The following is a 25,689-nucleotide window of genomic DNA, read 5'->3' on the forward strand; positions in this document are numbered from 1 at the left end:
TTTTAGGTGGATCATGTATTATTGTGTAGCAAACTCCCTCTTTCTCCGCATTCATTCATGGGGGTAAAGTAGTACACATCTGCAGAGTAAACACACAATTGTTCACTGGTTGATTCTACGACGGAAGTTAAGTGTGTGTTTGGTTTGAAGCCCTAGTGTGCCAAGCTGGTATTTGGCATTAGTATTTTAGCCTTCACTTGGTTTGAGGACCATATTTGGCCTAGCCCCAAAAAGTTTGGCACTGCCAATTGAAACATAGGACAAGTTTTGGTCGAGGCCAGGGTGAACAAAATGGTGACCCTAATTTGGCTTGGCTGCTGCCCATGTTGCTTGTTGAGGTGGCAGCACATGGTCGGTTGAATTAAATGCCCACCTTATGGAATTAGCTTGCTTCAAATGATTATAATTCTCAATCAGTAAATCTAATTTGTAACCCATTTGAAACATTATGTTCCTTGTAGTTAAATTTGCGATCGTCATTGATAATCGATGACTATCACTGTGGATTGTTCACCGTCGGTTCAAAAACTGACATCAAGGTACAAATATTTCAACTATAGTGAGAGGGGAAAGGGGGACGTCGCTTCGTGCCACCTTGGCCCCATGCCTCCCTGGTTCCAATAGGCCCTTCATCGCCGCTTTAGGCCTCCTTGGGCCTATGCTGCCCTGGCCTCGTGCATCCCTGGTAAAACCGGGGTCTGTCTCCTACCACCAACAATCAAATTAGCCTCTGACACCACCGGATCTGCCATCACCACTACTGTGGAGGGGCGCACGGAGGTGCAACACCGCGAGAAGGCCCTTTCAGCCATGCACGAGTCATCCACCTCCACCGTTGCATGGTTTTAGAGTTGCAGATCTAGCCTTGCTAGCTCGAGGAGCTTTCTGTTTTTGAGTTGAGCTCGGTGGGCGAGAGTGGACATGTGATATGGAGTGAGCACAACCGTTGCCACTGCCCCGCCCCGCCCCAAGTCACTGATGTCTGGATCCACCGCCCTAACACCGTCTCGTGTTGCCTGCCTACGATCGCCAATTGGGCACTGCTGACACAACTCACGGTGACATGCCTCGTCATTCTACTCTTTTGTTGCATCTCCCTGCGCTCTACCACTAGAGGACTCTGCCAGCAGTTGCTCCTACCGTTGGGCTGCCTGTGCATCGAGCACACCAAATTGTGGGGGCCCGAGCCATGTGGCACCACCTCGAGCTGCCACTACCACAAGTCACCTACATTTGGATCAATCGTCATGACGCATTATTGAGCCACTTTCACCTCGGTTCCATCGCCCCATCACCATCTTGAGTCGCTGAGGATCGAGCTTGATGTCACCTGAGCCGTCGTCATCACTCGACGTCGCCTCAGGTAGCTGGCGTCTAGATCCGTCGCCCCGTCACGGCCCCAAGCTGTAGCCACACTGGAGTCACAGTTGGGGTTTCTCTTAGTCCCCTCAATGCCTCTCGAGCCATGGGTGGTATCTCTACCTCCGTTGTCGTCTCCCCTGCTATCGCCACCAATTCCACCACCTTCACCTTCATCGGCGCTAACCTCCAATTCTATCGAGGCGTCGTGGGTGTTGGTGACCTTAACAGGTTGCCTTAGGCAGGATCTCCTATGGGCCACACCAAGTAGTTATCGACTCCTTCACTCACAACTCAATCGGAGCATAGTCTCACTTTCAAAAGGTGGGATCGAGGCAAATGTTATCACTACCTTGCACGTGACCACCAAGTCAGTTCTGTCGGGACGTCTTCCGTTACATCCACCATCGGTGCCTTGGGCATTGGGAGTGGTAGCGCCACCTTTGGTCCATTTCTCCTCCTGGCACACACGCTCCCTCCCCATCCACCCAACCTCACCGATCATAGCCAGCTCAAAGTTGGGCGGAGTTCATGGCTATGACTCAGCAATGTGGATGTCGCTCCCTGTCGCCAGTTTTACCTCGACTCTTTGCTAGGTGTGACATGAACGCCGACTCGGTCTGCCATGGTAAGGGATTGACTATGTTCCTTCTTGCACTTGAGCCAAAGTCCTTGGAGTACTATTGTGACTACTTGGGGTTGACTTCTAGGAGTTAAAGTGATGTCCCTGATTTATGAATAACCGTCTAAAGCTTACCTCCTCTCATTGTCAACCTCCCCCATTGTGTTCGAGCTAGAGACTACGTAATACATTTTGGACTTTCCTACTGCGCCTTTTCGAGACTCCGCCGAGGCACCTCAATGTTCACCTTTCGTGGGGGTCGTGAATCCCCCTTCACTACTACAAAACCATACATCAATGCCAGTTCCAAAGCCCTCATCACGGTTGATTTTAGAACCAGTGAAAGCTCGATTGACATCACTATCGGTGTTTTAGAACTAACAGTGAAGCCTTTTTCTAGAAAATATAAAAAAGAAAAGGAAAAAAGCGACTCTTGCTCACCCAAGATCCACTGCCACTGTCATGGCCCGGTCACTCAGGATCCCAGCTCCATCCTGGCCCCTGTCGAGGCGGCCCATGCTCCCACCGTACCCGAGCGTGTCACCCACTGTCGTCGCCTGGGTGCCGTCAAAGGACCCCCACCATCGCTTGGCCATCGAGAGCCGAGCGCCACGCCATAGGCACTTAATTAGCAGTATACACCCTCTCTGCCTCTAAGAAATGGAACAATTGCAACAATTAAGGTGAACAACTTGTCACAGTCACACCAATTACTCCAAAAGAAGTTTGGATTTAGATACTTCCAAGAGGCTGCAGTGGAATCAACGATGGTATCTGAGTTTTCTACTCTATATTGGCCTTGGCAAAGCTCTGCAGCGCGAAGGCTAGTGCCAGCAGCAGGATGGATGCGGCGAGCCGCAGGAGCATGGCCTAAGCGCCCATGCTTGTCATGACCTGCTTGGGGCTCACGTCCGTGCGCATGGCGTAGGTGAGCTTGGTCAGGATGGTGGCCATGTTGACCTCGCTGATGCAGTACTGTGGCATCAACTCCTTGGTGGAGTTGGTGTGGCCGATGTCCTCGAAGTCGACGGTCACTTCCTTAACTGCTCAAATAGTGACATGTCAATGGCCTCCTTCCCGTGCCGAAAACAGAAAAGGGAAGGCTCACCGGTAGATGCTAGTAGGACCTCGTTGCTACCGGGGTGCTTCCCCATGAACGGCATCATGTCGTACACTTGAAGAAAACAACGAAAGGTTGGGGACGATGTGAAGGAGAAGGGAGAGGCAAGTGGTTGGTGAAGGTGATGGGGAGAGAGAGAGAGAGAGAGAGAGAGAGAGAGAGAGAGAGAGAGAGAGAGAGAGAGAGTTTGGAGTGGAAAGAGAGCGAGCAGAAAGGACAAGGACTTAGATTTTTTGGTCGGGACTTAGATTTTTTGGCCGGCCAGGACGAGCAGCAGACGTGAACACAAGGCTAAATTGCATTCAATGTAAAATTTTGGTCTAGCTCTCGAGTTCACTGTCGGTTCACAACAAAACTGTCAATGATAGTGATACTATCATTGTCGATTTTTGTTGTGAACCGATAGTGATAATAACCTATCACTGCTGGTTGTTTTCTAAAACCGGCAGTTATATTATTTTTCTTACGAACAGCAGTAAAAATCGTATCACTGCCAGTTTTAGTTGATTCGGCAATTATGAGGCGGTAAAAAGACCATTTCTGCAGTAGTGCTTGCTCTCCTCCATGGCCTTCACCACCGACAAAGACGCAGGATGAGGGCTTATGATAGGTCAATGGTCTGTCGAAGTGCTCGTCTTGCCTTGAAGTACCTAGCCTATTTCGATGGATCACCTCCCCCCCCCCCCACCAGCGATGCTCTCTCGGATCGTTTTGGTGGCCTTTAAGATTACGAGGGCTATGAGTCATCGACTTTGCGAGCCACTCGGGAGCTGTGCGGTTTGCGGTTCTTCTTCTGTTGACTCTTTAGTCGCTTTGACTTTAGTTTGTTATGTTGTATCTGCGGTGCTTTGGATTACACAGGACCAAGAAAATAAAAAAACATATTATTTATTGTGTATTATGTTCCGATTCGTAAAATCTTTAGCAAAATCTACACCACTATAACCTGGATCCATCATAATAAACGATATGGATCTTTCTTTCTTTTTACCGATTAACGTGATAATTTCTAGGCTTTAAGAGTGAACATGATGTTTTTTAACTTTGTACATACCACCTCATGCATACGTTTAAAACACTAAACACATTCGCTTGTGTGTCACAAATGTAAGGTTTTTTCTTGTTATCGGCTAATGTAGTCTAAATCTGCCCATTCATTCTTCAGGCTGAACCAGGGGCAAGCCCCTACCCTCTGGTGCTCCATGGAGAGGAAGAAGAGATAGAAGGGATATAAAGAAGAATAGGGAGGGCAAGGGAGGAACAAGGAGATAAGCTCGTAGCAGTGCATCCTAAGTCCTCCACTAGATTGACACCGCCTTGCCTTCTTTTTACATGAAGAGAATCTCATGTGTGCCACTGAATGGTGACAAAATTCTCGATTTTCCACTAAAAAACATGGTTCCTTCTATATCACCAATTTAGTTTCTTATCCCCTAAATGTCGTTGCCGCCATAACGGATATGACGTTAGTGGCACACAGGATATGTAGAATTAAGTTTTTTCATCCTCTGTGTGCCACTATCATGTTATGACAGCGATGAAACCCATGGAAAAAAGTTTAAGTAATAAATCAAAAATTTTGTTAACATTAAGTGGCAGTAAGGAATTATCTCTTAAATGAAAAACGGTCCGAACTCGTTAGTAGCGACGCAGTGAATGGAAGCCCACCTGATGGCCCAGTTCGGCCCAAACGCCTCCCGCGATCGAAACCCTAGCAAGTCCCAGGCCTTATAAATTCTCAACCACGCCGCCGGCTCCCACACCCTAGAAACCCCCTGCCTCCTGCGCCTCCACCCTCCCTCTGGTGCGCGCGCCGCCGCCACCTCCTCCTTCGATTCGCACCCGTCCTCGATCGCCGCCGCGTCGGAGACTGACCTCGTCCTCTTGTTGTTCTTCGCAGAGGCCGCAGATACGTCCGGTGTGAGGAAGCCGCCCGCCGCCATGTCGTCAAGCGAGGTCGCCTGCACCTACGCCGCCCTCATCCTCCACGACGATGGCATCCCCATCACCGTACGTGCTCTTCGTTCTCTTTCTCTGTTGGGTTCGTTATCTTTCTTTGCGCGTTTCTTTTGCGGTTGAGTGATCTTTCGACGGCCGGAATTGCAGGCCGAGAAGATCGCGGCGGTCGTGAAGGCGGCCAACATCAAGGTCGAGTCCTACTGGCCGGCGCTCTTCGCCAAGCTCCTCGAGAAGCGCAGCGTCGATGACCTCATCCTCTCAGTCGGATCTGGTATAGCTTCCTCTCTCCTCCCCTCTATTGCTCATGGGCTGTTGCGCGTTGCTGTATTAAGTTAATTGTTGTAGATTTACTTTGTCCGGCTCATGTTGGAATGTATACTGATCTGTTCGCTTACACCTGTTATCTTGGTATTTGGGTAGTAATATTTTGCAACCTAGATTGTGTCATTCTCAATTATTTGAATGTATGCAAGCATGTGGTTAGTGCTTCTTAGTCGTGCTAGTTGACATGGTTGTTTCTATCTTTTAGTTGGTACCTTAACGGTATCAAGGTATCTTGAACAAAGAACTTTAATTGATTGTGCTTTGTATTTCTACTCAGATTATTGTTACCTTTCAGTCAATGCAATCGAGATATCTTATGAACAAACAATTGCAATTTATCATGCTGTATAATTGCATCCCTGATGATTGCTGCCTGTAAGTAGTGACCCGTAATCAAGGCATCTTATGAACATTAAACTTCAATTTATTATGCTATGTGATTGCAACTCTGCAAATTGTTGGTTCCTAACTGTCTTGTATGCGTGAGTTGACAAGTTTCAATTTGTCATGTATAAGTAACGTGTCATGTTTGTTTAGTTCTAGTCTCTGATGGTTCGTTGATGGACCCCACTGTTTTGTAAGTGTGTTTGTTCAGGACATATGTTGCAAGTAAATGGGTGCTTGAATTAGTTGAATTGTTCCTTGGTTGTACTGATAGCAAAGATTTTATTGCAGTGAAATTCATACTATTTGTTCTCCATTATATTCATACTGTCATACTATTATCTCAAGATTTAGTGTATTTATCTTTGTATCCAATTGTTTATAGGTGGTGGTGCTGCTCCAGTTGCCGCCGCTGCCGCCCCGGCTGGTGGTGCTGCTGCCGCTGCTGCCCCGGCTGCTGAGGAGAAGAAGGTAAGCTATCTGACACCTGCCGTTAACTATCTTTTGTACTATTGATGCTCTGTTCTGCAGTTTACATATCTCTTTGCTTGAATCCTATTTCAGGAGGAGGCCAAGGAGGAGTCTGACGATGACATGGGCTTCAGCCTGTTCGACTGAGGAGCCCCTAGCCCAGTTATTAGCAAATCCGCTTAGTCTGTCCAAGACTATGAATGTTCTGTCTTTAGGCTTTTGTTACAAGTACTCAAGTTTTGAGTTTTTGAGATGTGATCTTATGGATATGTGATGAACCACAAACCTACTTGGATGGTCCTGTTAGAATGAAACTTGTTTCAATATTCTTGTGTCCTTGGTTCTGATGCTCGTTTAGTTGTGTCAGTTACTCTTTTGTGAACAGTTTGTTTCGCCCACCCCATGTTCCTCCTGCCAACAACGTTTTTCGGCAGCCGGAGGTGCCATCGGTAGTTCTGTTGAGCCGATCAGTCGATTGTATGCTGAGTTGCGAGCAGTCTGCCACGGCTAGGGTCCGTCAGTCAAACGACGGGGAGATCAGATTACTTCTATCAGGCGCGAGCAATATGCCCCGGATGACTCCTTTCAACCTGGCGAAAATACGAGGATGCACAGGTGAACACAGCTGTAGATCACTTGTAGAGGACCCCTTCCTGAAAAATAACAGATAAAATTCACTTTTCTACGCTGTATGATGTTACTTGTAATCTGAATAAAGATATTCGTCACTTCTTTCTGCATGGTGAGATAAGAAAACACATACCAAAAGAGAAGAAACCAGGAGTCTTGTGAGATCTTAACTACAATATTTTCAGGAGGGGAACCGTCCTCTACAAGTGAATTTTATTTACAAGAGCTGTCGACAAAATTTCCTAAACCTACACATGTGTACACCTTGACCTACAAAAAACCGAGGCACACCCCCCGTACCGTGGTGGATCAACTATGAAATACCGGGTCACGTACAAAAGTTAATCTAGCTCCACCATCACGTATCTAAGTATCTACCCTGATCCTCAAATTGTGCCTCCACCAAAACTCTTCTGTGGACTTTTCTTATAATGCAGCTGCCATAATTTCAGATGCCCCATTCCTCGCCTATGACAATCAACACCAGCTGCGAAGTGATATTTGTTGTTTGGTAGTTCTCGAGGCATAAAGCAACGGCATCCATTCCAAAATATGACAGCAAGGATCAGTGCTCAGAAAACCTCAACTAATGTTGCTTCGGTGTAGGATGTTCTTATCCCATCTCCTTGCCTTTCCCTTCTCGATGAGTGCCTGTAGGACTTGCAGCGTGCCTTCTGCATCTTCAATGTTTGGCAACTCGACGCTGAGATGAAAAAAGGGAATGAAGGCTGAGCTCATAACCCTGTTTCTTACACCGCCTCTTCTGTCCCTCGGTGAAGTCTCTCCGTTGCTCCCAACAATATTCACAACCTCCTGAGACCTGTCCAGATGAATGACACTTTTGAGGTTCATCTCTGTGTCAATTGACCACTGGGGGTCAGGAGGAACACCAAGAAACTGAGGTGATCCTAAATCCACTAAATATGGGCTTGAGATGAGCAGAAGCAGTTTCTCGGTAAGCACAAGGAACTTCCCGGGCTCTCCAAGTGTTTTGCACATGACAAATGTCTCCTCCTTTAGCCTACCACTCTCAGCTTGGACAAGCAACGATACTCCGATCGCTTCTTCCCACGAGTACAAAAACAGAGGATGATCTCTGGCAACAGGTCTGGGGAAACGGACACGCAAGCGGTTGGATTCATGAGGGTTACTTCGGTTTTTTATGCTCTGTGCAGTTCTGCCTGTGGCTTCAAGAATACTAGCCATAGGCCGGGCCACAAGCCCAGCTGTTCCCATTGCTAAGCCTGTAGAAACAGATACACAGTTGGTCAAAGATGGAAAAAATAATAACTGAATGCAAATGCTTAATGGAATGGCTGTACCTGAGATGACACCGGGAAGACCATGTTTCTCAGCACCCCTGATTGGTGATTGGAGGAGCCCAGTCAGACCCTGCAGAACATCATTGCAGTGCAGAAGGCACGTGGTGCTTTAGATAAAGGTCCAACAAGATTGTATGGCAAAAAGTGAAAAAAATAGAAGATGATTTTCAATCCCAAGTAGCCCTCATGCTCCAACCTCCAAGGCTGTCGTCATCTATAATTTAGATTTTTAGTGCGAACAGGCATTGGCTAAGAATTTGTTAAAATCAAAAGAGATGACTTCTACCTCTAGAAATCCATTCAATACTCCTTCTCCATGCAAACCTAGCTGTCTTTCCCGTTCTTCCATTTTAGAAGCAGCTTGCTCATCATATGTAAAGGCAACAAGGCCCTGCATAGTGGAATTGTTCCTTAGTAGTGACCTCTGGAAATGTGGGTTTCAATGATCAAACTGGCGTGCAGCATAATACCTTATAAGCAGTTTTACTGAAGTGAGAAGTGGCACTGCTGACTGCATAAACTGTACTGCCAATGAGAGTTTTTGAACCTTGTGCAATGCCGTTGAATAGTTCAACTGGACTCTGTCAAAGAGCAATCCATAGATCTTTGAGTCTAAGATGGAAGATTCAAGAATTGCACATTCCTGCTAAGACTTTACATATACAAACCTGCAATTTCCCTTTTCTTGAGGCAGATATGAAGTCCTTTAGACCAAACCCAACATTCCGAGCGAAACCCATGGGATTTCCTATAACTCCAGCAGAGCCCAAGACCTGCATTAAACATTCTATCACAACAAAATTTCGCTACCCAAAAATAGCGTAGAAAGGAAGAGGTAAAGATTGGCACATTCATTGCAGAATGTTTCCAGAACATGAAACTATAAACTTGGCTGCACAGACATGTGCAGCCACTCAATATTGTACTTTTTTTCCTTGTTGAATTAATTGGCACATTCAAGAATTGTTCAACAGCGTTTATAATTTTGCATTCTAGTCAGGTCATATCTTGGATGCTACTGCCAAGACGATAACAATTTGACTATAAAGAGCCTGCATCATTTACCTTATAAAGTTCATGGAGGATTTGTCTGCTATAATGCCTCACAAGAATGTCCTGAACGGATTGCCAACTAGCCATCAGATTTTCCACCATTATTTCTCCAAGGTGAACTGGTACTCCTTCAACATCTAAGAGGGCCATAAGACCTCTCTGCAACCAAAACGGAAATGTGCAGATGACAAAAGATCCATTGCATTCTAATATAAATTCGCAGATCATACATACAGAGCAGCTGCTACGAACAGATCACGCAAATAACTAAAAGCAGGTGGACAGAAAAACACACACACAAAAACCGCATTGAAAATTTACCTACATTTTTACTAGGGAAAAAAAACTATTTCAAACCACCACTCTCCTAGCGAAGAAAAGAAAGACCTCACTCGAGGCCCTTTTCCTCCTAAAGTGCCACCATACCTCTGAAGTTGACATTGGAACCATTTTACTTTGAGGAATGCGGTTGTTACTGTAGCACAGTCAGAGCACAGGCGGTGCTCTGCTGTAAATAACATTCTTAATTCTAGTAAAGCAGTTGTGATGCAGAATGAAGTCATGAACACATGTAGGGACAGCTGCTATGTTGTATAAGCAACTGTGTTCTTACGAGGCTGGATTAAATAATACTATAAAAACAGAAAATATTTTCTATCTGTGAAGGAAGGGGTCTACACCTGGATTGCAGTAGTGTTATTGAAACTTGTGCTGGGATCAGAACCACCTTCATTCCTATTGAGCCACGGTGTGCTTGTAAAACTACATCAGAGAACATAGCAGCCAATGGTAAATTGATTATGTTTTTTTCTGCAGTGGTGTCCACAAAACACAAACATTAGAGAAGAGATAACCTGAAAGTCAACTTGACAGGAGTCAACTGAAACAATTCAATGTACACTTTTTTCTGCTTTCTGGCTAATAGATGTATCTGTTGCCATGGAGCACCAACTGGGACAACAGAAGGCAACAATTCACTGTCTTGCACCTCCACCATGTAGAAGCTTTGGGGCTTGTCTGATAAGTGCTTTGAGATTTTCTCATATTCTCCTAACATATCCGTAGCACCACCTAAAATACTTAACTCAAGACTTTTCTCTAACTGTCCAAGATTTACTCTAGAGGAAACAGATCTATAAAATTCAATCATGCTCAAGACAAGTCGTTCTTCAAGTTCAAGGCGAACAGGTGCTACACTGCCAATCAACAAACAAAAGGAGTTACCACATGTTCAGATATAAATATATGTCAATAAAGCACAAGGAGTACCTTATGTTTATACATTGGTAGGAAACAAATGAAACATCTCTGGTTCTCCATTTAGCTGCAGCAAACTGCAGCACAGGTTCTGTGGTATTGGAACAACTCTTACTGTCATTTGGTGATCTCAGCTTCGTATCTTTAGTCTTAAAAATATTAATGGATTTTCCCTTATGACTTCCCTCAAATGACAGCATGACAGGGTGTGGGCTGTCGGGGAACTGATTATCAATTTGCATAGATTGTATTTCAACTGTGAATCGTTGCTGATCTAAACTTTGCATGGCAACAATTGTCATCTCCTTGGCAGAAGCAAACAGCAATTCCTGCCAAAGGAAAATAAGTATAGTAAAACAAACTTCTCTTAAGTCGTAAGGTTGAGAAAAATCAAGGTAAGATTATCAAAGATATGCCAATGGATGACAAGTGTATTTTGATAACTTCAGTAAAGTTCATCTCAAGCTCATAGCAATCAGTTCACCTGGGGAGAAGAGCTTATTAAAGATATCCCAATGAATGGTAACTGTATTTTGATAACTTCAGCAAAGTTCGTCTCTAGCTCCTGTTTCTGATCAACAACTTTTGGTCCCTTTGATCCAAGAAAATCTGTTTCTTTTGATTCGGTATTGTGACAATTTGAATCAATAACACTTAGCACCTGCACATAATGATTGCAAATGAAGAATCGCCAAAAGAAATGGATCGACCAGTTATTGGGCAGGAGGTTGGCCTAAAAATCAACCTTAATTGCTCCTTCAGCATGCACCGAGATGCAGAATTTCCTTTCAGCTTTCTGTAAAAAATATATATATTTAGGTTAGGTAAACAATGGAAATACATAAACAATCACTGATAAGAAAAGTCAACTGAAGATTGTGATACATTAAAGACCAGCACAATCCAGCTTTCTCCCTTCCTTTGATGTGATTAACTAGTGCTTCCATGTGCAATTGGACCAAATAATTCCCAATAATACAAACCTTCTAACCTTTTTTGGACAGAAAACTTAAGAAATTCAAACGCTAACCACACAGATAAAGTTACCAAAGACATTTGGATAATGTACATGCAGAATTTATACCCATAGGTGTAAATATACCTAAGTAGGTAAATACACTCATACATTATAAAAAGTTTTAAGAAATTTCGTGTGTATATTTTATATTAAAATATGTGCACCTGCAAAAATGTGCAAAAATATATTCATATTTGTACTGTACAAAAAAAGACAAGGCCTATATTTTATGCAAATATGAACATATTTTTCCACAATTTTTCGCAGGTGAAGATGTTCTAACATAATACACTTATCAATTTTCTTAAAACGTTTTGAAGAGTACAAGAGCAAGAATAAAAGAAATTGGTGTAGCTACAGCTAAGTGTATATTTGCTTTTTTAACAATGTAGAACTATTGTTTGCAAGCGCAAAAATGTTTTAATATATGTACTTTCTTGAAATGTTTTTTCATGAGATCAATTTTATTTTTAAAAAAATCCATGATCAAGCAACCATGTTCTGAGGAAATGTACCAATTCCATGGAATAGTATTTGTTAAGAGGAAAACGCCAAGTTAGCCCTCGATGTATTCAGTTAGCACCAGTCACAAGACATGCTAGTCCAATTTGAAAACATTTATTTACCTCAGATGTGGATGGTAGTGACACATGAACATCATCATTGAGAATGTCCAGATTGTATGTACCCAAACTTCGTTCTCCAGGAACCTGTACATAATATGGGTAGAAACGATGTTGTGTAATTATTTAAGACAAAACAAAGTGATAAAAAGCTCAAGTACCTCAACAGTAAGACGATGAGGATAGCAAGGCTCATCCCAAGCGTATTGACAGGATGTGTAGGGATAAACAATCGTTTCAATCGACTCACATTTCTGTTGATATATCCGCAGTTTCTGAACTTATTGAAAGAGTAATTGTAAGAATGATAATCACTCAATTTTCAAATAAAGCTAGGCAGCACAAATTAGTTACCTCCATTGAAAAATTGTCAATCCTGTAAGGTACAAAACCAGTCTTGTCATCAGAAAGGAGAATCAGTACAGTACCAGTATTGATATTGTTTCTTCCAGAAAATTTCTTGCTGTGTATGTCTAGATCAGCATTTTGTACTTCAACTCGAACCATATTTGATACACCCGAGGCACTATTCCTCATTTTCAGTTGAGCATCTCCCAGGTGATCTGGTAAAAAACTTCCCGACCATTGCCATCCTGGCCCATCAAATCGAATCGAGACCAGCAACTCTCTGAAAACAAAGTTGTTCAACATAAACGTAAAAGACAGGAAGAAGATGTACAAAGAACACATTCGACCATAGCACTCTGATAAGAATAAGATTTATTTCATTTTCATATTTTTTATGTACATCAGTATATTATAAACATGTGGTTGTGGCATGAATGCATCACTGAAGAAAGTAGGGAGGTCTACAATTTCAATCCCGATTTCTAAAGCATGCATGTCTAAACTTTAAAATCCATTTTGGGTGTTAAACATTTCATATGTCCAAACAAAGCAGGCTGTCGAGATACAGGGTAGTAAATCATGTAAATCACCTTGCTGTATCAGACCAGTGAAGGAAAGAGTGTTGCCCAGGACTTAAGTGCTTTGAAAACCTTGTTCCCTTTTGTCTAAAGTACAAACCATTGCTGCATGCATTACAAATCACATATCTGCAAAATAGTAGGAACAGAGCACAGAAGAACACATTAGACGGCCACCATAGATTGGAACGATACATGGTAGAAGTAAACGCACAAGCTAGAAGAGTAAATATGAGGAAAAGTTTTGATGAGAAAAATTATAAATCCACTAGATATATGGTAGTTGCTCACTTAGAAGATCACTCACAGCAAGGAAAATAATTTTTTGGTTATATTAGTTTTTATACTATATTTATTTATTTATTACCAACCATACAAGCATTCCACATTTTAGTTCATTCTAATAACCATTTTGCTCAAGAAGTTTCTTTTATGGAAATGGTATCATCACAAAATATGCTGAGTCAATTATATCAAGTACTCATTCCACATATAATCTGGTATGAGCATTTTGGGGCTACAAGGGAAAAGAAAATTAATTTTTTCAGTGAACAAGTTAAGTTTCATTTGCTCTTGGTAAATGATCAAACTGTTATCTTATTGCTTTCCTTTCTAGTGACTGGAGATGAAACCTCTTTATGCAGTTGGGATAGATAAGGACAACAACTGAAAACAAATATGTTGCCACTATAGTTGGTAGATGAAAATGGGAAATCTTTCTATTACCTCGGCCTGAAAGCAATAGCCCTTGTTCTTCCAAAAAGTTTGGTTGAAACAGGCATAGATGTTGCTGCAACTAAAAAGGCACCAGAAGTAGATGACTGGGGAATTGTAACATTTGTTGAACCACTGGCAGGGACAAGGAGGAATGGATCCGACCAATCTCGCCGAGTTGTTTCAGTTCCATTATTAGGCAGAGATGCATTCAATTTAACCAGAAGTTCAGTTGATGGAGTGTGTCCATCAGGAGCAAACATAAAAGCTTTAACCTCTTTGTCAAATTCTTTCTTTACAGACTCACTGTTATTCGTCAAACTTATCTCTGAAGAAGAGCTGCATCCGTCCGGGAAATCTAACTGGGGCATTTTACTTGCAAAGCGCCTGTAAGAGAAACACAAAAGAAAATTGTTACACAGATAAAAAGAAAAAAAATGAAAAAGAAACAACTTTTGAATGACAGAAAACACTTACTGTGCGGAAGGATCTTCTGAAACAAGAGCAAGACCATTTTTTCCAGGCAAATGTCTTGCGTATCCATCCAACTCAAAACTAGAAGGAATCACAAGGGTGGATCCACTCCTCTCATAGCTGCTCTCAGCGATGGTAAGCAATAGATCTGTGCAATTGTACAACAAAAATGGAACAGAAAGATACAATTCTCTTGCACCAGAACGAGCATCCATTGCTTTCTCCAGCATAACGTTGAGAGGAGCTGCACAACAAATTGAAATCAGAACGTTATTATAGTGGACTTAAAATATAAAAAATAAAACGAAAGTCTAAAGGCCATACAGTTTGACAAATTTGAGTAGAAAGTAATAGTCTCTGTTAAGGAGAACTTTAAGCCATTTGATTTGGCTGTAGTAGAGAATGATTCAGCACGAGGAAACTTTATGACCAAGGATCTATAATCTTGAATGTGAATTGTAATTCCAAGATCGTTGGAGGGGTCAACAAAAAAAATAGAGATCGAGCCTACCTGTGAATATTATTCAGTCACAAATTAGAAAAGATAACCAAACAAACTGAGATAAAATATATGCATGACATCAGAAACTTACCTCCTTTAGCGAAACTACATGCGCAGCCCCGCCATTATCTATTGTCAAAGAAATGCACACAGGAAGATAGTTCTTTATGACAAGAGGTGTATTAAGCCTGACATGCCGTATAAACTGTGTCCTAGTCAAAAATTGCTTTGAAGTCTTCGAAGCAGAATTTCCAGGAACTGGTTGTGCATTCAAACGTTCACTGCAGCACTGGTCTTTCTGGGTACTACTAGATGAAGGGACACAGTATTCTTCAACAGATACACAGCACCGAAATGGATCGTTACTAGGGTGAGAAGGATAGCACACAGATGATTTCATAAACCCAACCCTGCTTTCACGTGAAAGCAAACTCGATAAGGAGTGAGTTTCACTCCACAAGTAAGATCTGCCAACAGGATGCCATCTAATCTGGCCAGCCTCAGACAAATGAACCGGCAATGGAATCTCTTTGCTTGGAGGAATGGGCCCTATTACCTGCAGAATAAAATTTCCACCACATCAGACTGTGAGTAGCTCAGATGTGGACATTAGCTGATGAGGTATTGATGCATGCAATAATAGGTCACAGAAATGCATGGAGGACAATTGATTCATTTCATTGTGCAATAATACATCCAGAGGTTAAACATGCACAGCTAATGGGCCAGTCACCAGAGAACCCAGTAGCACTGGTGGTTCAGTGCACTGCTCGGTTTTTGTTCAATCTAAATGCAAAATTTTGAATTCAATGTGACACTAAACTTGACTTAACAATTACTTGGTTTTTTTCCCGTTTCTGGTGTGGTGGAACCAATTTTTTCACCTTGAATACAAGGGAACAATTTATTTAAAGGCATGGAAAAGCAACTATTCAATTATTCTAGTCGTAACTTCACCCACAGAATTGTTTCCACTGGGATTTCTTTTGGTGGAACCCATTTTTTACCTTGAACATAGGTGAAAATTTTAAGGCATTAGAAAGACAACTATTGACTTATTCTAGTAGTAAGATCATCCGAAGAATTTGAAATGGTTGCAAAATAAAACCGGTGGAAATTTATATACCTTTGAAGAAACACCAAATGGTATATCAAACCGCAGCTCGAGGGGCATTGATGTTGCATTGTAGAGTATTACCTAGAAAAGGAGGTCATTAATATGTGCAAGCATTGAATAGTGTAACTGATTATTCAAATGGAAATTAGTCATTACCGTTGAGTAAACTCGTATATGCTTGCTGTAATTCTGTAAAGAAACATCGAGCACCACAGGAACCATTAACCCATCGCTACCCATTCTATTAGATGAAAATGCTCCTAAAGTTTCTTCACCATGAATTGGCTTTTTACTTGAAGAGAAGTTCACTTCAAAGAAGTAAATGCCCACAAGGTCCATTGACAATGGCTTCGATGGCCCAGCCGTTCCTTCAAACTCAATGGAGATCATATAGTGTGATACAACACTCATCCATTTCTCAATGAGGTGCTCAGAAGATTGTGCTTCTCTGTGTTGGAAGAAGAATTCATCAAGACTTTCTTCAACGTAAATTGGGACAGCAGACCCTGCCGGTACAGAATTTTCATCTATCACAGAGAAACTATCAATATCATCTGAATTAACAGCACCACGGTACACCTTGAACCTAAAGGGCAACGATGTATCATTTGAGAGAATGTATGGTGCATATCTTCTAGTACGCACATCATCATGGCTTAATCTCAAGATTCCAGGATCTTCTCGAAGACCACCGCCATTACTTGGATCAAGAGAATATGTAATCATCTGGCTAAGTCTAAGGATAGCCTACATATGCAAATGAAGAGATCAGAGCAATAAATTTGAGAATTAAGCCTCATAGACAAATTCCAATCTTCCACAACTAAGGTTCAAGATTCAACTATTATAAATGATCCAAATCCCAAACACCCCCATTTTTCCAGCAACCTCTCATTTTCCTTGAAAGCATATATATATAGTAGTGTTATGGGCCTTGGGCCTGTTTGGAAGCGCACAGCAAGGGTAGCAGCACCGCACGCCAGGAGAATCAAATTAGAATATATAGTTTGTTAGTTTAAGTTAGTTATGTGCTGAAATTACTGCTGGGTACTGTAGCAGCTCGTACTGTAGCTCGGTCAGAGGTAAGATCAGGGATTAGTTAGAGATAAGGTTTGTTAGTTTACGTTGTTAGGGCTGGCTTCTATATAAAGGAGCGTGGATCACTATTGTAATTAAGCAAGAAGAAACCCTAAAGAACAGTCAGAGTCTCCGAGAGGAGCGCTACTAATTGGTTTCTTGCTGCTATTCCATCTACCCTAATCAATTCATATCATTTGGTATCAGAGACCTCTAATCCTGCGCCTACTCGCCCACCATAGCGATATCGAATTTCCGACGTAGCCGATTGGTCCTTCGGCGAGAAAGGAACGGTGCAGGATGCGATGGACCTCAACCTCGATGATTTTTTCTTCCGCAAGGAGCAGCCAGTGGAGGACGACACCCACGACGTCCAGCCCTACAAGGCTGCCTTCCTGGAGATCCGCGAAAAAGGTTGTCTCCTGCTGATCCGCACGCCTTCTCTTGCTCCGCCGACCGAGGCCGGCCTCCTGCGCGCCTTCTTCGCCGACACCGTCTGGCCTGCACCGCCACTCCTCAAGCGGATCCACCCAACTCGGCGTGTCGCCACCCGGATCCGGCCTCCTGCTCGTCGCCGCCGACCACCCGGGTTTCCTCTACCGAAAGCTCCACTGTCGCACGCCCAACTGCCCGCCACGCCGAATCTCTCGGTCCCATCCTCCTCAAGTCCGGCGAGCCCGACGCTGCCTGCTTGGATCCGCTAGCCTGCTGGCCTCGATGGGATCACCGAGCCGCCTCTCCGACCTCTCCACGCATCGGCACCCCCTGACGCTCTGCCCTTGTCGGATCTTCAGTCCCGGCCATGTCCAGCGGCAGGCTGCTCCCCCTGCTAGATCTTCCTGCCTCAGCCTCTGCAGTGCCGACCGTTGCTCCGCCACGGGCCGCTGTCTCCCGCCTCCACTAGATCTCCACCGGACCCGCCCGTTACCCCTTGCCCGCCTTCCCCGCGCCGCTCGCACGACCCCACGCGGATTTGTCAGGTCTGCACGTCTTCGCACCGAATCCGACCTCAGGTCTGCCTACGCATTCCGACCGCGACCGCCTCAGCGCGTCTTGGCGCCGAATTCAGCGCTCCTCTGCCTCCAACCCGGCCGTGCCCTCGGCCTCGCACAGCCGCACGCCCACCGCAGCACCCGCCTACCCAACTCTGCCCGGCGTCGCCCACTCACTCAGCCGGATTCAGCCGCCGGTGCCACCTCCTGCTCCGCCTCCCTCCGCCCAGCCTCTCCTCTGCACCACATAGCCCTGCAGGTCGTGCATTGGCCGTTGTGAGCCGCATTGCTTCCTTCATCGTCGCGCGCAACACGGAACATCGCCACATCACAGAAGGCCTTCGCGAGTTTCGTCAAGCACCCCGCTGGTCGCCTCTTTTTCCTCACGGCCACGTCTTCGAATTTTTGTGACCTTCCTCCACTGTTGTTGCACCTTCCACGGAGAACAGCCCTGCTCGCCTTCTTCAACGACACGGGCAGAGGCAGCATCATCGCACAACGTGTGCTGCTCTCTCCACCACCACCGGGCAACGACAACCTTCTTCGGTAGTATGCTGAGCACGCACAAGAATCTTCGCATCCATCGTCGCCTTTGGTCCCTGCAATGCCAAGAGCTCAGGCCACCACCACAGCTCGAGGACAAGCTATCTTGGAGGGATGGTGTAATGTTATGGGCTGGGCTTTGGGCCTCAGCTATAGTTTGGTAGTTAGTTATGTGCTGAAATTACTGCTGGGGGTACTGTAGCAGCTCGTACTGTAGCAGCCGTTTGGGATAAGAAGCGGGAGTAGATTAGATTAGTTAGAGATAAGATTTCTTAGTTTAGGTTGTTAAGGCTTGCTCCTATATAAAATAGGGCGCATCGCCCAATGTAATCAAGCAAGAAGAAACCTAAGAGTGGTCAGAGCCTCCGAGAGGAGGGCGACTAGCTTGTTTCTTTCTGTTATTTCATCTACCCTAGTCAATCAATATCAAGTAGATACAAGACAAATATCTGTTTCAGAATCTACTATCCTAACTCTTAAATCACAATATTTTGGTTGGCAGTTTAAGCTTCCAATATTATCACTTAGAGGTGTAGATGGTACAAGTATTAATGAATTTTGCTTTGTGGCAAGAGAAAATCACAGTATACCGTGATCACATACCTCAATCAAGGGTTCTGATATATTCAGATTAAGCTGTTTGTTTGAACTTAAACACACATCAGTACTGGGCGATATATCCAGTGCACAATCAGCACATTTTCTAAGCATATTTAACTGAAACCTTGAGGGTTCTATAAAAGGCTCCCACATAACCTACACACATATCAATTGTTATTCCTGCACTGTCATAGCCAAAATTTGGGAAGCAACAACAAAGTATTACTTTACCTTGTCAATGTTGTTGTAATTTACTACAAGGTCAACAAAAGCAGAAAGTTCTGTCTGATCCTTCATTTGACTAAATTGCACAGTTAAATTCTTCAGTAAGGTCTCTATGACAGGCCCATGACTGCTCAGCTGTCAAAAGCATTGCCCAGAACCAGAAAGAGCTGAAGGTTAGAGATTGAATGGAACATAATACCACTCAGCATATTTGATGTAAAGCTCATGAAAACATATACATATCTGTATTGTTTACTGAATTCCAACATGGACTCTTTTGTCCTTATTTAAAAAGAGCACAATAAAGTTCTAACCTGTAATATATCCATGGGCAAGGTTACCAAATAATAAAACAAATATAATTATCCATGACTGATCATGTTTGATGGTACAAATTCAACTTTGGATCAAAATCTCTCTCTATATCATGCTGCTCTATCAGCCAACACCAATTATATATTGATCCACGAATAGTAAAATTCGTCCTATAGTCTAATGTTTTATAATAGTTACTTGGTAATTTCCATTTTATGATATTTCCAATATCACACAGTTCACCTTAACATTTCATGACACTCTTTTCTTAAAGGCAATATAATCAAACTGTATTATCTTCCAAATGTATCACAAAATGGGCATCAGATCAAATTATCATACTAGTCAAGCACATACATGAACCAAACATTTCCAACATTCAATAAGCAGCTAACTTAAGGGTATCAGTTACATATCTAAGCCTTACATTGGTGGCATTGCAGTTGTAGCAAAATGAACAAGCAACAACGTAGCACAACTTACCCTTCCATCATTTAGCAGAAGAGACCCTTTCCTTAACCCTGCCTTGAATGTCACAGAACAAAAAGAGGATGCAGATGGTGCAGCAGGAAATTTGAGTTCCATATTACACCAAAAGCTAAATATCTGGTATGAAAAACTAACATCCATGTATTCAGCTTGTAGATCAACAAAAAGATGTTCCAAAATCCTTTCTGATTGATGAATATAACCACATGCTTTAACCTTAGATATATGCATGAATGGAACAGAGGTACCCTTATTCTCTTGAATCATTTCCAGCATTACCTTCATCCTCTCTAAATCACATTTAAACTTCACGCAGATATCACCTGACATCACCACAAAATGTTTACTCTCGAAAGTTATGGTGACAAACTTGCAACTTTTTGGTTCAAGATATCGAATATCATCTGCCTTGTGATGAGTCGTCACTTTCACCGAAGAAGAACCAGGAGTACCGCCCATATCGTTGCTTGTGTGATTTTCTTCTTTCTCCCAGACAGGTATATGAACTAAACCAGCAATAGTTTCACATGTTACCACTAAGTTAGAATCATCTGGTGAACCAAATTCTGATGCAAGAAATGGAGACGATGCTGTCTCTGGAAAATGAGGCAAAGTTGCTGGGTGCTCCAAGGGCAAACTTTTTACTTCTTTCTTTACATAGGAATGGAAATGATCAATGATCGTATTCCAATCGGCTAAATATAACCAGATCTTGAAAAAAGGTACACTTACTAATGTCTCATCTTGCCCAGCATGGTGCTTTGTAAACTTGATGAAAACAGGAGATAATAGCCCATCAGAAACAATGGAGAAAAGAGCGTAACCACCAGGTGACTGCAGGGCCAAGGAAACAATATCCAAGTCCATGCGCTCTGGTTTTTCACCAACTAGTACAGCAGAAACAGCAAACTCTAGGTTTGCAGTGGCAATCTTCTCTAGTGCCACACCATTATCTTCCGAGTGACCCAAGAAAATCATCAGATCCTTGATAGAAACAGTGATATTGGTGGGTTCATTAGGGTCAGGGTTCCCCTCATTGAAATTTCTGTGTTCTAAAAACTGCAAGGCATTGCCTTTGTACATTTTACTTTCTTTGCTGATCGAAGTTAACTGGTCAACAACATGAAAAACCGTCTCCATCCCACCCAAAAAATAGAGGTCTGTATAAGATTATACAAAGTTAAAGCTAATATTATATAGAGGCATTTCAAGAAATTGAAAAGCAAGTTCAACTGATAATGATCTGTACCTTCAGCAACCAAGTTGCATTGTGATATTTTGCTCATAATGGAGATGGGCAAAGTAGGCTGCTGGGAGCAGGATTTTTCTTTGCAAGGAACCTGAATCCATATGCCAGCATCAAGCTTTTCAATAAGAGAACGGATTCTCTTAGGTATGTTCTCATCAAGCTTCAGCACAAAATTTGTTTGGTCGCTTAGGAATAGAAGTGATATGGATGCATTTCTTGCATATATGCTAACGACATCAACTCTACTGGGAACTATGCACTCAGAACTGAAGAATTCTTTGGGAATACGCTTTGCAAATTCTACAGAACTTCCGGTTGGAATGAACTCACAGAAAAAATATGGAACCTCCAGCTTTAGACAAAAGAAATCTTGCTTTTCCACAGGAAAAATTACAACACAATCACAAATCTCAAATTTGTATGTTATACAGTCATGTGATTCTCCATAGCATTCAAGATTGTTACTTGCCACAGGGTGATGCTGTTCTGCTATTGGATCCCAATCATCCAACATAAAGAATCCAACAAACATAGCCAGTAACTTAGATGGTAATAAGCAGCAAACATTTTGAATTCCAATGCATACTTCAGTTGACACTGCAGGTAAGTCTTTTTTAACTCGGACGTTGAGTGCACTAGCATTGTGATGTGAAGATGTACCCCAGAGTTGTTCATGGATATTTGGTGGAGTCCATGGTGAAGCAAGCGTTATATTGTTAGCAGAAAATAGTAGGTCCCATGAGCTTGCATCTAAAAATTTGAGTGTTGCTATAGATTCAGGAATGGTAATTGTTGCTAAAATATCACATGATTCAGGGAAATGTACTCTAACTGAAACAAGCGATATATCCAGAATAGTTATGCTGACATTCTTGGGGTTATCTGATGAGGTGGAAGAACAGTTTGAATGCTGGGTTTTACACAGTGAATTGCTTGCAAGCTCTGATGCATGATAGCCATTCAAACCTGAAGTATCATGCCACTGCTTATTCTTTGAATACACACTTTCTTGTGCTTGAACATCTTGAGTTCCTAAGCATCCAAAATTATATCCACATGTGAAATCCATATCTAAAAAAGGAAAGTGATCAACAGATACTCCTGCGAATAATGTGCCATCTGCACCACATAAATTTGACAATGAAAACTTGGGAAGTATGCCATTAGCTGCTCCGGGTTTCATGGAACTCTGACCAAGCGCTGTGGATCCAACATCACTGCCAACTGAAGGTACTGAATCAAGATTTCTCAAAAACCTCCGTATCCGACCAATAACAGAAGGGTTAATATGCAGATCAACATCATGCAAGTTCAGCTGGTACACATGATGCACTTGACCATCATGCTTTTGAGTTCTGTAATGCAGATTCAAGCAAGTTTCAACAGAATTTTCAGGGCATCCTGTTATGTTTACGTTTGAACTACTTTTGCAGTTTCCTGATAAACACAGCACATGTGAGTCGGATTCATCCTTCAGGTTATTGGAAGTAAGTTTAACTGTCTTCATGGTGAGAGAAAGTTCTGACGATTCGCAGATAGCATACCTACAAATTACAACAGCACTCACATAAAAATAACAGAAAACAATTAAGATTTCCAGATTAGTAGCCAACAATCAACCTGGTATTAATGTCTTCAACGCCAAGAGTGACAGCTGAATCTTCCTCATCATTATCATCAAGGTCAACCCGTAAACCCAGCTTGGCTAGCTTGAGAGACGCAAACATGTTTAAAGTTGATTTCTTGGGTCCATGACTCTTGGCATTATCAAACATATTGTTTCCGACAAGGTTATTTTCTTTCACTTTAGGCAAAGTAATAATAGCACTGTACATTGTCTGAGAGAGGTATACGTCGATAAATGGCACAATAAAACCAACCTGCCAAAACAATAGTTTAGAAAAAATATGATCAGAGAAACTTACATCAACAGCGCATAATGTATGCAAACAACGCAGATAGAAAAAATCACGGTGAACCACATTCAGCATGCACTTATACAATTATACAAGAAAACAGAACATTAAAGTCATAACGAAGTCACCATCCTTTGAAAATCTTTACCTCCAATTGTTTCAGCACTGGTTCATCTAGGAATACACACAATCGAAGTACGATGGAAGCATCAAGTTTAATCAGTGTTGAGGCGACATTATGTCTATTAGGCAACAATACCTTCACCTGCAAACAGGTATACATTTATCTTTGGTTCATATGGATATTGAATGAAGAATAACAGAATAATAAATTGTGCACCATGTCTGACCTCAAACCCAGTGAGGCCAACCTCAAAATGGTTATAAAGCTCATCAAACTGGATACCAAGTAGCAGATCATCAGAAAAATAACTAGGAAGGCTTTTTGACATGGAATCAAGAAAGAAACTGCTTTCTTGTGTCTGAGAAACATCCTCAACTATATCTTTCGACTGCATGAATACATCTTCAGCCTGAAAAATCTGCAATTTATACCCATTGTTCAATGATACAAACCAGCAATTGAATCAACCAATTAAAGTTGGAAATAAAGACAGTACAATAATTAAGACCCGTTAAAATAATATTTTTGAGAACCGAGTGATAGCTCATTTGGTAGAGCCTCCAGTTGAGAGGATGCCCACCCGGGCTCGAACCCGGGTGCTCACAAAAAGTGGGTACCTCCCTGAAAACTGGTTTCGATACTCCCCTCCTTTAAACAAAGCCAGGGGAGTGTCTTCTCCCTGTGCTTGAGTTTGTTTAAAAAAATATTTTATTCTAACAACATTAAGCTAGTGCATCGTTTGATTTAGGAAACTTATACTTTGAAACAACATCAAGAGCAAATGAGGCCTTATGTTGTCAAAAGGGGGTACACATAGTAGCTCGCGCCTTCCAAATTTTCTTATTTCCATAATTTATATACAGCCATTTAAAATGTCAAAATTCAATTTTCAACTTGAAATAAATAAAACTCAGCCAGTTTATCCATCAGTTCCCAATACGGATTCAGGAACCTAATCTGCAGAAAATTATCATCGTACAAATATCATGGTATTAACATGTTACGATCCTAGGATCATGAGGATAAACATCCGCTGGGAGGATAGCCGGTGGTGTCGGCTGCTAGGACAGGGATTTAAGACTATAGATTGGAGAGACTTAGAATATTGGGAAGACTTAGATTAATTTTTCTTTTGCTTGATTACAAGGATGTGCCGGACTGTCCCTTTATATAGAGAGGGGAAATTACAATCCTAATCCAATTCCAACTCCTAAGTTATCTTCCACCAAACTTATCTCTAAGCAGTCCTAATTTAATCCGACACCTAACTTATCTCCTACCAAACTTATCTCTAAACAGATCAATTCAAATCATAACATACCAAACTTATCTCCTAATTAAAAAGACAAGACTTATCTCCTGCCGGCCCTACTGCCTGATAACAACCCTAATGAGCTGGACATGACATTTCACCCCTCCTTGTGAGCAGCTCGTCCTCGAGCTGCAGGGTGGCGGCCATGGTTGCAGCCCCTGAAACCCCACGTTGACGAATGGTTGTAGCGTCGGCATCCTGTCACGTGAGAGCACCAAGTTGTCCAGTGTGTCTTGCCCATGCTGCTTGTGATAGGCAGCGCCACTGTTGGCTCCATTGGAGTCGCCCATGGTGACGACAAAACCAACAGTGGCAGCGATGAAGATGAGAGCGCAGTTAAAGCCATGGGTTGGGATCAGCTGTCTCTGATACCAGATGTTATGATCCTAGGATCATTAGGGGGATAAACATACGCAAGGAGGATAGCCAAACGGCATCGGTTGCTAGGGCAGGGATTAGACTATAGATTGGGGAGACTTAGAATATTAGGAAGACTTAGATTAATTCTTCTTTTGCTTGATTACAAGGATGTGCCGGACTGGCCCTTTATATAGAGAGGGAAAATTACAATCCTAATTCAATTCCAACTTCTAACTTATCTCTTACCAAACTTATCTCTAAGCAGCCCTAATTCAATCCGACCCCTAACTTATCTCCTACCAAACTTATCTCTAAACAAATCAATTTGAATCCTAACATACCGAACTTATCTCCTAATTAAAAAGGCAAGACTTATCTCCTGCTGGCCCTACTGCCTGGTAACAGCCCTAATGGGCTGGACATGACATAACATGTCCCTTGACCAAGATGTAAGACAATGTTATTTAGCATTAACACGTACCATGGAAAGTTCTTCCCTTCCAGAACGCTGTGATGGTAGCCTAATGGCAAAGCGGTGAATCCTCAAATCCCAAGTAAGCTTTTTGCGATTATCAGACATGTACCTTCAATCGTGTTCAAAATATTACTGAA

At 42.6% G+C, this 25,689-nt stretch overlaps 2 protein-coding genes and 1 pseudogene across 5 annotated transcripts in view; 1 reads left to right on the forward strand and 2 right to left on the reverse strand.

Annotated features, from left to right (window-relative positions):
• Nucleotides 1–2,764: 2,764 nt before the first annotated feature.
• LOC133899409 (cytochrome b5-like) lies at nt 2,765–3,667 on the reverse strand (annotated as a pseudogene).
• A 1,109-nt stretch (nt 3,668–4,776) lies between these two features.
• On the forward strand, nt 4,777–6,565 carry LOC133898371 (large ribosomal subunit protein P1). Of its 2 annotated transcripts, none has more exons than XM_062339043.1 (5): nt 4,777–4,905; nt 5,002–5,111; nt 5,208–5,331; nt 6,154–6,239; nt 6,333–6,565. In XM_062339043.1, exons 2-5 carry the CDS (start codon nt 5,043–5,045, stop codon nt 6,384–6,386), a joined length of 333 nt encoding a protein of 110 aa, XP_062195027.1. In that variant the 5' UTR covers nt 4,777–4,905; nt 5,002–5,042; the 3' UTR covers nt 6,387–6,565. The 2 variants fall into 2 exon arrangements, with proteins under 2 accessions (XP_062195027.1, XP_062195028.1); XM_062339044.1 differs by having other exon boundaries at nt 4,853–4,905; nt 6,336–6,565.
• Nucleotides 6,566–6,987: 422 nt separating this feature from the next.
• LOC133898370 (intermembrane lipid transfer protein vps1302) overlaps nt 6,988–25,689 on the reverse strand; it is a 30,267-nt gene continuing 11,565 nt past the window's right edge. For 2 of the 3 annotated variants that reach the window (XM_062339041.1, XM_062339039.1), the window contains exons 20-48: nt 25,559–25,661; nt 23,632–23,823; nt 23,430–23,546; nt 22,986–23,245; nt 21,366–22,909; nt 20,111–21,276; nt 19,319–19,447; nt 19,091–19,243; nt 16,032–16,622; nt 15,885–15,956; nt 14,850–15,314; nt 14,581–14,767; nt 14,260–14,500; nt 13,795–14,169; nt 13,081–13,197; nt 12,497–12,770; nt 12,304–12,417; nt 12,146–12,229; nt 11,247–11,297; nt 10,986–11,162; nt 10,514–10,830; nt 10,099–10,440; nt 9,925–10,006; nt 9,257–9,403; nt 8,860–8,964; nt 8,662–8,772; nt 8,478–8,582; nt 8,192–8,261; nt 6,988–8,113 (exon numbers count right to left, since the gene is read on the reverse strand). In XM_062339041.1, the coding sequence (XP_062195025.1) occupies nt 7,452–8,113; nt 8,192–8,261; nt 8,478–8,582; nt 8,662–8,772; nt 8,860–8,964; nt 9,257–9,403; nt 9,925–10,006; nt 10,099–10,440; nt 10,514–10,830; nt 10,986–11,162; nt 11,247–11,297; nt 12,146–12,229; nt 12,304–12,417; nt 12,497–12,770; nt 13,081–13,197; nt 13,795–14,169; nt 14,260–14,500; nt 14,581–14,767; nt 14,850–15,314; nt 15,885–15,956; nt 16,032–16,622; nt 19,091–19,243; nt 19,319–19,447; nt 20,111–21,276; nt 21,366–22,909; nt 22,986–23,245; nt 23,430–23,546; nt 23,632–23,823; nt 25,559–25,661 (8,353 nt within the window). In that variant the 3' untranslated portion in view covers nt 6,988–7,451. The other variant, XM_062339040.1, reaches the window with a different exon arrangement.

The sequence above is a fragment of the Phragmites australis genome, chromosome 18 (assembly GCF_958298935.1).
Source record: "Phragmites australis chromosome 18, lpPhrAust1.1, whole genome shotgun sequence".
NCBI classification, from domain to species: Eukaryota; Viridiplantae; Streptophyta; class Magnoliopsida; order Poales; family Poaceae; genus Phragmites; species Phragmites australis.

What these genes read in the sequence shown, in the direction of transcription:
- LOC133898371 (XM_062339043.1), top strand. Translation starts at nt 5,043, where the DNA reads ATGTCGTCAAGCGAGGTCGCCTGCACCTACGCCGCCCTCATCCTCCAC. An exon ending in ACGATGGCATCCCCATCACC is followed by an intron (nt 5,112 to 5,207) that starts GTACGTGCTCTT and finishes CCGGAATTGCAG; the next exon opens with GCCGAGAAGATCGCGGCGGT. An exon ending in CATCCTCTCAGTCGGATCTG is followed by an intron (nt 5,332 to 6,153) that starts GTATAGCTTCCT and finishes AATTGTTTATAG; the next exon opens with GTGGTGGTGCTGCTCCAGTT.